Here is a 12,042-nt window from a genome sequence, read left to right on the forward strand (position 1 = left end):
GTGATATGGGGATAAAGGCACGAATATAATACAATATAACTTTTTTCTCGACTAAATAAAAACGCCCATGTGGACTTGCATATGTACATCTGTAACTTGGACTTGAATGACGCAAACATTATTCACATGAGTCCTATGTGACAGTACCTAAAAACACCAGCAGTGGTCACTGGCAAACTTGGAAGTCCATGGCTCTTGTGATCAGAACATATGGTGTTTGTCTGTCATCCTGTTACCAGAGCAAGTCAGGACAACACACAGCAGGGGTAGAGTTGGGCATCGCTGGATGTCTGCCTTCTCAACTATATCCCGTTATTGCAGGTCCACGCTCCGTTAAATGACGTAGTGCGACTGAAGAGCAGATCAGCATGCTTACGGGTCAGGGTTTTAATGAGAGGACCTTAGGGTTTTCCGCTGAGGCTGACAAAAGCCAGGTGGAGAGTTATTAAGGGGCAAAGGTAGCCAAGTAGAGATGTTCTCTACCAGTATAGCCCTATAGGCCTAGGCCCTTTTCATCTTTAACCACCAGCTGCTCTGCTGCACTCAGGCCTCAAACACAGGTAAGGAAGTTTCTCTGTATTCCCTCAAGATTTTCACTGTTAAAATTTATGTGTATAATAACCAGGATGCAAATAAAGTGTGGGCAGAATCTATAATTCAACCCATCTACTGTGCCAAGGAGCCTGGCACAAGGCCGAGAGGAATAGAGGAGTGGTGGACCCGATAGAGTGTTCTGCCAATTCTGTAATGTCTGGCACAGGTGCATTGTTAAAGACACTGTTAAAATGATTTATTTTCAATCCAATAATCTGCAGTACATTATATGATGTCCACAAAAGGTCTATATAGTTTCTAAATGACTGCTAAATATGTTTTTCACCTTGAAACAGAAGCTGAACTTCAAACGTGCAAGAATATCCATCACAAATAGGATTTAACTAATATCACTTCTGTAATACTGGACAAATCATCTCCACTCTTGAGCACTGTAACTGCTAAGCTGGACAGCAAGGTGTGGGCTGACCTTGAGGATACACTGACAGTATCCACATTGGTGATTCTGGGGCATATTCTTTCTAGCTTTGATGGGGCCATCATAAAATCTGGCTCAACTGGGGATAAAAGTAAAGCAAACGGACTGAGAACAAAATCAATTTTCAATCTACTTCAACAGAGGCTGTGCAGAAATAACATTAGGCTTAACTTTGGGTGACTGAAATCTAAAAAAAACTAAAAAGGAAAAAAAAATATACTTATGAAACTTAGAACATTACAAAAATATTACATTTTTAGGAATGATTTTCTATTTAGAAAAAGATTATCACTATATGTTGCATTAGCCTTGTGAAAAACAGAGTGAAGACCAAGTGCGTCATCAAGATGTAACATTTGAAATGATCCTCTTTTCTCAAACACTGAAAATTTGGAGAATATGACAACTCTTCCACAGATCTTGTTTTTCACATGGCATTTCCATCAAAGAATGCAGTATTAGCGTTTTTCCCCCCCTCTCCCTCCTTTCTAAATTTTGAGTTGGGGTACTGCCGTGTGCCTCATCTTTGCAGCTATTAGGTAGAATCTCACAAGAAGTTATTAACAGAAAATGCCAGGAGAAGTCATCATTCGACATCACCTCATGCTCTTTCACTCCTCCAAACCTTCAGGCATTATGTATTGATAACTGAATTCACTTTTACACTTTTCTTTGAAACCCAACAAAATAAAAATCTGAATAGCTTTCAAATGTTTGTGTATGAAGTCCTCTTTTTGTCCTTTGTTCAAGCGGTCTCCCTCGTATGGCCAGGGTATCATGGGCAGTGGCCATGCTGTTACTGCTGATGCTCTGCTCTCCAGGGGGGTCTTCGGTCCCCCTCAAGCATCTGTGTGGTTCCCACCTGGTGGACGCCCTCTACTTTGTGTGTGGAGAAAGGGGCTTTTTCTACAATCCGAGCCGGACCCACAAGCGTGATGTGGAACATCTGCTCGGTAAGACCACCGTTCTGCTTCTTTTTTTTTTGACTTGTGTAAAATAAGCTCTAATTGTCCCCTTGATGGTGGGAGTTCAGAAAGGAACAGCATGATATCACCCCAAGACCCCAGTTGTGCTTTGTGTGTCTAGTCTCTGAACACAGTGTTCAAAGTTCAGACTCAATCTAATGAAAATGCCAAATTGGATGCTAGCTGGAAGAAAAATGCTTAGGGACAACATGCTGAAAACTTTACAGAACTATATCAATGTATTGAGTCATCATTAGTGTGCAAAGCCTAACTCCAGGCTCCTCTGAGTTCAGTAGTGTAGCCAGGCTTGTGGTTTGTAGCTTTCAACATCTATGCTGTGACAAAACCAGTTGATCAAAATTGCGAAATCCCTAAATTATTCATTATGTTATTTCTAGAAACTTTTTTGGATCTTCTGCATCAAACGCTCTATTGATGTTTCGACGTTAACATTAGGGGTGTAAACTATGATATGCCTCCGTTAGCGCTCCATCATATCTCCTCTTGAAGTACAGACTAACAAGACTAAATGGATTGGGGAGATCAGATTAACTAGCCATTAAGTCTCCATTAAAGTGTGAACAGTAAATGGTATTTTGAGGAACTGGAGATTTGCACAGCAGCATCAGGACTTAACACAGGGCTGTGGAAACTTTCTCCACTTCAAAGGGTTCCTGTCTAAAAGGGCCAGACAGGACCAGCGACTGTGGAGGGCTTTGTCGGGCCGCGACGAGCCCAAAGTGAAGAGAGGGATCGTGGAACAGTGCTGCCACAAGCCGTGCAGCATTTACCACCTGGAGGGCTACTGCGACTGACTCGCCACTTCAGGAGCACCACTCATAGCCTGTAAAAAGGTCCCGAAGTCAATTTCTGGCCTGATACTTGCTGGCTATGTCTTATCAACTGAAGGAAATAAAGCTTCCTGACCCATAACCCAAGGCTCTTCTCTGCAAAGATGTGATTTGTGGGGGTTTTTGTCGCTCATATATAGTGCAGCTGAAACATGGGCTGCGGTAGCCTTTTGCTGTACTCCAACCTGTGGCTGCAGTCCTAGAGTGCTCTCTTCTGGCTGAGGATAGACATGGCCAAAATGATCCAAATGAGAGGAAAAAAAAAAAAAAAAAAAAAAAAAAAAAAAAAAAGCTCCTTATAAAGCATTTCTACACGTAGCATGTGAATAAGTCTCAAGAACGACTGGGTGCAAGAAGAGTATTAAAATTTGTCTTTATTTACAGAATAAGACAGATATTAAGAGCTTTTCCCCATGAGATAATTACTACAACCCTAAGAATAATGAAAAAGATTAAAATTCAGTTAGCAAAATGCACCCTAGATTTTAAGCCAGTTACACTTTTGATCTCCAATTGTTAGCATCTAAGACTTTATTCCATCTTTTACCTCATTAAGTTTAAACAGTTTTTGTTAAAAAAAAAAAAATTTAAAAAAAATCCAAACACAAAATGTACACACTAAAACAAAAGGCTGTAAAACCTCAGTTTACACTCTCATAACCCACAGATACTAGATCTCAGAAAAGTCTCTTGGCAGCGCTGCTAGCAGAGTCCTAAAGCCTAAAGTCCATAATGGTTTCCTAACAAAACAAACAGAGAATCAGAGTTTTAAAAACACTTTAGGAGTTACATAAAAATGAGACTCATCCACAAAAAACAATTCTTATTTCATCTCATCATTCCTTCAAGGTTCTGGCCAGATGAAAGTGCTTACCGTCTTTAAGCGGCTCAGACATTTCAGTTTGCCTGTTCTCCTTATCATGTTGGAAAGCTTTGCTGGGGTCAAACCTGCGGCGAGGAGCACCGGGGAGCTTTGACTTCACTTGCTCCAGATCCGTCTTTAGCCAGCTCACCTGAGAGCGAAGCTTAGACACCTCCTACACACACGTGAAAAAAAGGGAAAATAAATAAATAAAAAGAAGGTGGGGAGGGTGTAGTGTAGAGGCATGTTAGCTTGAGATGATGTCTGCGTTTTGGAAGGCAGGCAATTCTGCATCACATTTTACCTGTTTTAGAGAGATGTTCTCATCCTTCAGCTTCACCACGTGTTTGATCTTCTGCTTCTGGTTCTGGTGTCCCAAGAGGCGAGCGTAAGCGTCAGCCAGTTTGTTTAATTCCTCCTGGTTTGCCCCGTTCTCATTAAGTAGTGCATTTCGCTCTGCTGCAAAGGCATTGAGCTGTTCCTGCAGACACACATTAATTAGTTTTCACTATTATTCTGATAACTGTGTGTTCACAGAAATGTTATGACATCAACATTCATTTTGATTTGACCACTTGATGAATACACATCTCTACTCTTCAAATCTTCACCAACTTCTGGGGGGAAAAAAAAGTCTTGCCTTTCAGTTGCTTAAAAGCACTTCAATCGGTAAGACTAGAAAAGTACTGTGCAAGTACTGCTCCATTCACCGCTAAAAACCTCCACTTTTTTCCCCTCAATCACTTTCCTCACCAACTGTGTCTGTGAGCCATTTGATGCTGGGTGAATAGAGTAAAGTGGGATTATTAGAACTCTGGAGCTCCAAAGAGAGTGTGTAGAAGTACTGAAGCTGTTAATTGAGCTGAAGACAACTAAAAGACGACCTGAACAGCAGAGGTGGGTGAGAAATATCTGCGGGTTCATATGTGGCAGTTTTATTTTGTTGGTAAGATAAACATAATGTGCATGCACCCTGTCAACTAAACCAATTAAACAAGGAGGGGTTTTGCCGTTGTTAATCTAAAAATACTAATTAGTGCAGCTTTAATGAAAACGTGTGTGGGTTTCTATGAGTTGTCATAAAAATAAATCACAGACCTGGAAGGGCTTGACTTTGGCAAACAGCTCCTCATATTGTTTCTTCCAGTGCTCGGTCTCTGAACTTGAGGAACTTAAAAGAAAGTATACGATGAGTTAAAAATGCATAAATTGTAACAGCAGAAACCTCCGGAGGACACACAAAGATCAACCTCTCTCACCTCTTCTCTTGTGCTTCAGTTATTTGTCTTTGCAGTTCCTGCCGCTGCTCCTCCAACTCCCACTGCAGTGTAACCTTCTCCTGAGTCAGTACTTCTACCTGCTCTCTTATAACTCGTCTGTCTTGTCGCACCTCATCCAACACGCGCTGCAGAGCTTGTGTTTTCTCTTCTGCGAGGCCTAATTGGGCCTGGAAGCTCTCGCTTTCTTGCTCAACCTCAACCAGGCGAGACTGAAGCAGATTTCTGGCCTGCTCGGCCATGCTAAGTTGATTTTCAAGATCCACCTTAGATTGGTCTCTGAGCTCTACCTGAGACAGTAGACCTTTCCTTTCCTCCTTTAATCTCTCGAGCTCAGTCTGTAGTCTGATCACCTCTGACCTTAGCTGCTGGTAGTCTTTCCTTTCAACCTCACATGCTTCCTTCTCCTCCTGAAGGGCGATCTGAATTTTAACCTTCTCCTCTCTTTCTTGTTTGAGCTGTGTCATCATTTCCTCCTTTTCCCCACCGATTTCCTCCAGCAGTTTCTGGGCTTTTTCCCTCTCTTTTTGGAGCTGAGCTACACTCTGACCTCTCTCTTCCCCCAGTTGTCCCAGTGCGTCTTCTTTCTCCTTTTTCTGGAGCTGTACCTCCTGCTGTAGCTGACTGATCTGAACAGTGTGGCTCGCCTCCGCGGCCTTCATCTCATCATCTTTTTGTGCAAGGCAAGCCTGCACCTCCAGCAACATTCTACAAAGTCAAAGAGAAAGGTAGAAAAGTGACAATTTTAGCAAAGGTAGAAAAAAAAATTAAAAAACAAAAAAGAGAAAACATTTTTTTTAGGATACCTCAAAATCTGCTCGCTGGCTTTCACTCCAGCTAACTGTATCACCTGCTGCTCTTTTAACCATTCCCTGACTCTCTTGATCTCCTCCTCCTTCTGTTGAAACCCTGTGAGGATCACCTCCTTAATTTCAAGTTCTAGCTCTCTCTGCCTTTCCTTTGCTTCCTTTAAAGCCTCTCTGGTACTGAAAATTAAAACGAGCATCCCGTGAAGCCCACGCTCTGGCAGAAATCTACATTTAAAGCAAGCACAAATCAAACTGGCTTTTCAAGAGACACATCCAAGAACCACAGACGCTCGAGCGCTCACCTTTCCAGCTCCGTGACAGTTTCTGCCATCCTGCTCAGGGACTTTGTGTGCGCCTCTTCAAGCACTCTCACAGCAGCTAAATGCTCCTCTTTCACAGCTGCCACGTCATTGCTTTTACTTAAAAATAAAACCAAAAAAAAGACACATTGTCAGTTTACATTCCTAAAACACCCAATTCACTATAACAGTTGACAGAAGTATCAAAAAATATACAAAATCAAATAGCAGTGGTCACATAATGCATCAAGTAACACTGCATTTAGAAAAACAGATGAGACAGTTTTTCAAACTTTTTCTTCCTCAACTTCCTAAAAACATTAATAAATTAATAATACTGTATCTTTGGGTTTGGATTTTTTTTATTCTTTTTAAAAACACACACAAATAAATAAATAATAATATTGGAAGATATAGTGGAATAACTGTGCTCGCAACAACAGCAGGGGTTGTTGCGAGCACACATCTGCGGTCTACGTAACGAGGTGATCTGGGGTGAATACTTCAACTTCCATAAACTATTCGCTTCATGTTGCCTCGTGAAAACCCGTCCACTGGGATTTCCTCCTGATGCCACTGACTATCAAAACTGGAGGAAGAGCTTACTGATGCTATTTGAAGAAAACTGGAGCTCTATGGTTTAACTTCACTTTTATGTAGTGTTAACGGAGTGAACTTGTACAAATGTAAGTGGAATAATAGGACTTTCTGTTTTCTCATGAAACTGCTTCCTTAATTTCATTCCAATTATCTTGTCGGCTGCGGCGAATATTCTCGTGTTGCCAAACTTTTATTTGTGTTTGGTGCAAACAAACCATAAGAGAATTAGTCTATGGTATGGAATAACCTTGAGTCGTAATAAAATCTTCGCTTGCAGCCCTAGCTACAAGGTGCACATCATCAATATTATAGTGACGTGGCCCTCCAAACCTCTTACATTTACCAGACTCTCAAAAAAAAAAAAAAAAAGAAGAAAGAAAAGAAAAGAAAGAAAACATGGTCACCAAGTGCCCTCCTTCCTTTATACACCAAGGATGAAGTCAGTACATTTGGAAACTTTAAATTGGTCTAAAACAGAGACAGTGACCCACTGACTCTGTCATGCTTGTGATGGACTGATGCACAGCAATTATTTTCTCCCCGCTTTATTTACAGTGCATGCCAGGACATGCTGCCAGTCTAGTGGGTCAAAAATAGTAACACATGGGCAGTGACACCCATCAGTTTGCTCGCCCTTTGGTTGCTCACCTCTCCAAAAGTGCTTCTGTATCACTCAGCTGTCTCTCCAGCAGCCTTTGGAGGGTCTCCCGACTCTCTGTCATTTCCTGATTCTCCTGCTCCTGTTCTTCCATAAGGGCAAGCTCTCCCAGGACCTCCTCCATCTCTTCCTTTAGCTGTCTGAACCGATTCTCAGAATCCTCTCGCTCCTGCTCCACTAGCACAGATAGGGAGTCCACTAATGACTGCAGGGAGAGGTGAAAAGACAAAAAAAAAGAAACAATAAGTTACAGCTTAAAAGTTACTGCACTGAGTTTTGGTTAACAAAAAACAACAGCAAACCCAACAGACAAGAAAAAGTTTGTCTCACCCTTTCCTTTGCCAGTTCCTCAGTAAGCTTGGCATGTTCTTCCTGGAGCTCAGTGCATCTCTTTGTCTCCTCTTTTTTAGCCTCCTTTAGCAAGCCCAGCTCCTTCTTCAACTCTTCCACCCTCTTTAGTCCCTCCTCCTGAGTCTTGCCTAAGATATATAAAAACAGGAACTTCACAAACCTGGAATTATTTTCTGTACCTTGAATAGCCAAAGCCACTGGCTCAGGATGAACATACTTCTCTCTTCCTCGGAGAACAGACACCTCTGTTCAAGATGCGCCACTCGCTCATCCAGCTCCCTCTCCGTTCTCCGGAGCACCTCCCTCAGTCTAGAAAGCTCTGCTTCCTGCTGGCGTACGGTCACTTGAGATTCTTGAACATCTTGGTTGGCTAACTTTATTTGTTCCTCCATGGCACTCATAGAAGACTTCAGCTCCTGCTCTTGTTCCTCCAACTTCTTTTCCATTTCCCATAAAGCATCCTTTGTTGACTGCAGCTCTTGCTGGAGTTTGCGTACCTCCTCCTCTTTTTGCTGCAGCGCATCTTGAGTGGTTTCAAGCTCAGAAACACACCGCTCTAGTTCGGACTCCAGCTGCCTGTGGAAAAATGACAAATGAACATATAAGACACGCAGTAAGGATAAATCTAATTAGATATACATTAAGCGTTTGCTCACTTTAGTTTCTCCACTTGGGAACCAGCAACAGTGTTCTGTGTCTTCTCTTGAATCTTCAAGCGGAGCTCCTATGGCCACAAAGATGGATTAAACATGACTTTCACAATTTATGAATAAAAAATGGGGGAAGACAAATTAATAAATACATATTTGCAGCATGTAAATCTAGTTTATACCTGGTTTTCATCATTGGTTGCATCCAGGTATCCCTGCACTACACGGATCTCCTCCCTGAGCTCCCGTATCACAGCTGGCAGAGAATGCAACCATTAAAAAGAAACACAGTAAAGGTGATGCATCTTGCTTACTAATGTTATTCCCAAGTCAAAGATGGTGAAAATGTTCATTTGCCTTCCAGTTCAACTCAACAGACTTTGTGAAAAATCCAAAAGAAAACTCACCATGTAATCGAGCATTTTCGTTTTCCAGATCTTCATTCTGACTTTTTGTCACCTGATGGAGGTCCTCTAGAGAAAGATAACATCCCTAATTAGTTCACCTACACATTCTACATATGTAATAGATAGATATATAGTCATAAATCTTACCCAAGTCTTTATTCCTGTCCTTTAAAGCTGTGAGTGTAGCCCTTGCAGCTTGTAGGTCAGTTTCTAAAACTTTTATTTGGCCTTCAGTGTTAATCTGCAGTACACTAAATTCCTGAATAAAAAAAAAAATAAAATAAAAAATACACACAATTTATTACTGCACATGGGTTAATATTAAGATAGGATTTAACAAACTGAATGAATCATACCTGGTTTTTCACATCCAAAGTGTTCCTAGCTTCCATCAACTCCATGGTAAGGGAATTGATTCTCTTTTTTGTTGTGTCAGCAGACACCTTGAAAAAAAATAGATAAAAAAAATAAAAAACACCCACCATTCAAGTCCAAACACACTCATGACGGTATTTCTAAATACAGTAAAGCCTAGATATCATCATACCTTGTTTTTTAGGAACTCGTTGACTTTCTTGAGTTCAGCTCGCTGTCTCTCAAGTGTGGTAACACTGGCAGTGAGCCCGGTCCTTTCCCTGATTGCAGCCAACAGCTTGGCCTCTACCTTCTTTAGCTCTTCTTCCAGGGCGAGTACCCGACGATCCTGCTCCCCACGCTGTTGCACCAGGGATCGGATCTGGGAAGAATCAAAACTCAAACTATCTTTCTGGTACAGGCACCAACAGGATAAACAGCAGCTTGAACACTTACTGGTGCACCAGTTCCACAGTAATAACTAAGGACACAAGCTACTGATTACAGAGGACTATCAATCTTTGAGGTGTACCTCCTTCTCCAGTAGTTTCTGCTGCTTCCTCTCCGCAGTCATGCCATTCCTATCTTTCTTTGCACTTGACCCTTCAGGCTAGTTTTTGACAAGGGAAAGACAAAGGAAACAAATAATGTATATCTCAAGCAACTCTATGATCAGCAGGCTCTGCAGAGTGGCGTTAACAATAACATTAAACTCACAAGGACATCAAGCGACAGAGTCCTGCGGACAGGAGAAACTAAGGCATTTCTGGAAGGCGATGGTGGTGGCGGCGGCATAGCAGCTCCATCAGCTGAAGACACAAAAGAAAAACAGTGGTACTAACGTTGTGTTACCAGTTACACCATTTCCTGTAGCATTACATGTAGCAGAGCCACTCACCCGCTTTAGGAGGTTTGAATCGATCAGATTTGTCAAAGGATCCCGCTCCTCTCAGGTCCCCAGGTTTAATCTCATAGGACCCCGGAGGGGGGGCGCAACCTTCGAACAACAAGAAGACGTTAGCTGTCAGGCCTTTGTTATGTAAACAAATAACCACCCGTGGCTATGTTTTATTAATTTATATACGTTAAACAAGAAACCCCGCTAACCAAATGTGCCTTAACGCTTGCTTAGCTTTAGCCAGCTAACATAAGCCATTTAACGTTAAGTGGTTGAATTTGGCAGCATGCTACAGCCGTTAGCTTTTTCTTACCTACGTGTTCGTTGAATCTCCTCAAAGGAGCTCGTGAAAAAGACATTTTATCCCACTGTATGTGACTAACTTTGAATTTCTAGAAGTGTCGCCAAGGTTGCAGTGCAGCTCTCACTGACAAGCAACGCTCCGCCGCTGAAATTTCAAAATAACGTCATGCGTAGATTTATCTGCCCGTGGCCAATAGGAATCCAGTCCCCATGACGCAGTTCCGGATATCGCGAGCGTCTTCTTTTCACAACACATTCAAATAGCCCTCAAGTTTACTTAGAAAGTGTAGTTTCGGATTTTGTGTAAATCCGTAACTGCAGAAATTATATATTTTACTTATTTTATACACCCATTGATATACACCTGTACAGACTTAACATACTCGTTTTCGATTTGTTTTGTTTATTTGTTTTTTGGGGGAGGGGCTTCCCCAGGTCTTTTTAAATGGCTTACCATGGACGCTTGTTTCTCCCATTGAAAAATAAAATACCATCCATAGCTCGATTTTTTTTAAATAACTAAAAATCCAAAAATAATTCAAAACAGTTTAATTGGCATAAATTGCTAAGTAAAATAATTCTGTTTAATAGAATAGCAAAAGTCTACAAAGTCCAGTTTGGTCTTTGGTCGCTAACCCAGTTAATTTTTAAATGCAGTGCATTCAGAAAGCATTCCAACCTTTGTTATATTGCAGTTTATCTCAAAATGATTTTTTCCCTTTAATATGTACAGATGTGCTCCACAGTGAGACAAAAAAAATTTAAATGCTTGGTATCTATTTTTACTATAGTTCTGCAATATGATAATAGTATTACATAAGTATTCAGAACCATTTACTTAATATTTTGTTCAATCGTCTTGTGGTCTCGAACTCCAGGCCTCGAGGGCCGGTGTCCTGCAGGTTTTAGATCTCACCCTGGGTCAACACACCTGAATCAAATGATTAGTTCATTACCAGGCCTCTGGAGAACTTCAAGACATATTGAGGAGGTAACTTAGCCATTTAAATCTGCTGTATTGGATCAAGGACACATCTAAAACCTGCAGGACAGCGGCCCTCGAGGCCTGGAGTTCGAGACCCCTTATAGGTTATGGTCCTACAACATTGACAACATATTATTTTTTAATTTTCTACCATTCTTGACAGAATCCAACCCAGATAGGGTTGGATGAGAAGAATGGGTCCAAAGACAATTTTTGTTTTATTTTTTTCCAAGATACATTAGGATAAATTCTGGCTAAGGCAGTGCAGCACATTTAATTTTTCCATTTAAGAATAACAGAGGTTACCATGCTCTTGGTCACTTTAGGAGGAGAAAATATTTTTCTGAATCATTTCCCTGATCTTTGTCTTAATACAATTATCCCATAAGTCTACAGACATTTCTCTTTGTCTCATGGTTAGGATGCCACTGATATACACCCACCAAACACGCTATCCTTGCTAATATTGTGTTGGGCAAAAGTTTCTCTTCAAAACTGCCTTAATTCTTGATGGCATAAATTTAACAAGGTGCTATAAATCATTGTCAGAGACTTTGGTCCCTATTTACATGGCAGCATCGCCAAAGTGGCAGAGTTGTTGACTGTACATTCATGACACAAATATCTCTTCCACCATACCCCAAAGGTGCTCTATTACATTGAGATCTAGTGACTGTTGTCCATTATCTTGTTGTAAGTAAGCAAGAAGATGAATGCTCCGTAGTCCCAAAGGGATGGAA

At 41.3% G+C, this 12,042-nt stretch overlaps 2 protein-coding genes across 4 annotated transcripts; one reads left to right on the plus strand and one right to left on the minus strand.

Annotated features, from left to right (window-relative positions):
* Window positions 1–267: 267 nt before the first annotated feature.
* insb (preproinsulin b) lies at window positions 268–2,926 on the plus strand. The gene is made up of 3 exons (XM_084941628.1): window positions 268–560; window positions 1,784–1,986; window positions 2,668–2,926. Exons 2-3 carry the CDS (start codon window positions 1,797–1,799, stop codon window positions 2,811–2,813), a joined length of 336 nt encoding a protein of 111 aa, XP_084797754.1. The 5' UTR covers window positions 268–560; window positions 1,784–1,796; the 3' UTR covers window positions 2,814–2,926.
* Window positions 2,927–3,203: 277 nt separating this feature from the next.
* On the minus strand, window positions 3,204–10,544 carry hmmr (hyaluronan-mediated motility receptor (RHAMM)). 3 transcript variants are annotated; one of them, XM_084941641.1, is made up of 20 exons: window positions 10,328–10,541; window positions 10,015–10,113; window positions 9,834–9,925; window positions 9,649–9,726; window positions 9,310–9,498; window positions 9,119–9,205; window positions 8,910–9,021; window positions 8,763–8,828; window positions 8,538–8,611; window positions 8,362–8,429; window positions 7,923–8,281; window positions 7,685–7,833; window positions 7,345–7,559; window positions 6,100–6,216; window positions 5,795–5,974; window positions 4,971–5,696; window positions 4,810–4,882; window positions 4,016–4,192; window positions 3,724–3,886; window positions 3,204–3,589 (listed from the first exon to the last, which is right to left on the minus strand). In XM_084941641.1, the coding sequence occupies exons 1-20, from the start codon at window positions 10,371–10,373 to the stop codon at window positions 3,570–3,572; spliced, it is 3,090 nt and encodes a 1,029-aa protein (XP_084797767.1). In that variant the 5' UTR covers window positions 10,374–10,541; the 3' UTR covers window positions 3,204–3,569. The 3 variants fall into 3 exon arrangements, with proteins under 3 accessions (XP_084797767.1, XP_084797773.1, XP_084797761.1); XM_084941647.1 differs by lacking the exon at window positions 5,795–5,974 and having other exon boundaries at window positions 10,328–10,539; XM_084941635.1 differs by lacking the exon at window positions 3,204–3,589 and having other exon boundaries at window positions 3,598–3,886; window positions 10,328–10,544.
* Between the last annotated feature and the right edge of the window lie 1,498 nt (window positions 10,545–12,042).

Source organism: Perissodus microlepis, chromosome 2, assembly GCF_051167445.1.
Source record: "Perissodus microlepis isolate ML-2025 ecotype Zambia chromosome 2, ASM5116744v1, whole genome shotgun sequence".
Taxonomy (NCBI): domain Eukaryota; kingdom Metazoa; phylum Chordata; class Actinopteri; order Cichliformes; family Cichlidae; genus Perissodus; species Perissodus microlepis.

Excerpts from the sequence above, each read along its gene's own strand:
- insb (XM_084941628.1), top strand. The coding sequence starts at position 1,797 with ATGGCCAGGGTATCATGGGCAGTGGCCATGCTGTTACTGCTGATGCTC. Across the intron at positions 1,987-2,667 it reads TGATGTGGAACATCTGCTCG|GGTTCCTGTCTAAAAGGGCC; the intron begins GTAAGACCACCG and ends TCCACTTCAAAG.
- hmmr (XM_084941635.1), bottom strand. The coding sequence starts at position 10,373 with ATGTCTTTTTCACGAGCTCCTTTGAGGAGATTCAACGAACACGTAG. Across the intron at positions 10,114-10,327 it reads GAGATTCAACGAACACGTAG|GTTGCGCCCCCCCTCCGGGG; the intron begins GTAAGAAAAAGC and ends TGTTGTTCGAAG. Across the intron at positions 8,430-8,537 it reads CAACCAATGATGAAAACCAG|GAGCTCCGCTTGAAGATTCA; the intron begins GTATAAACTAGA and ends TTGTGGCCATAG.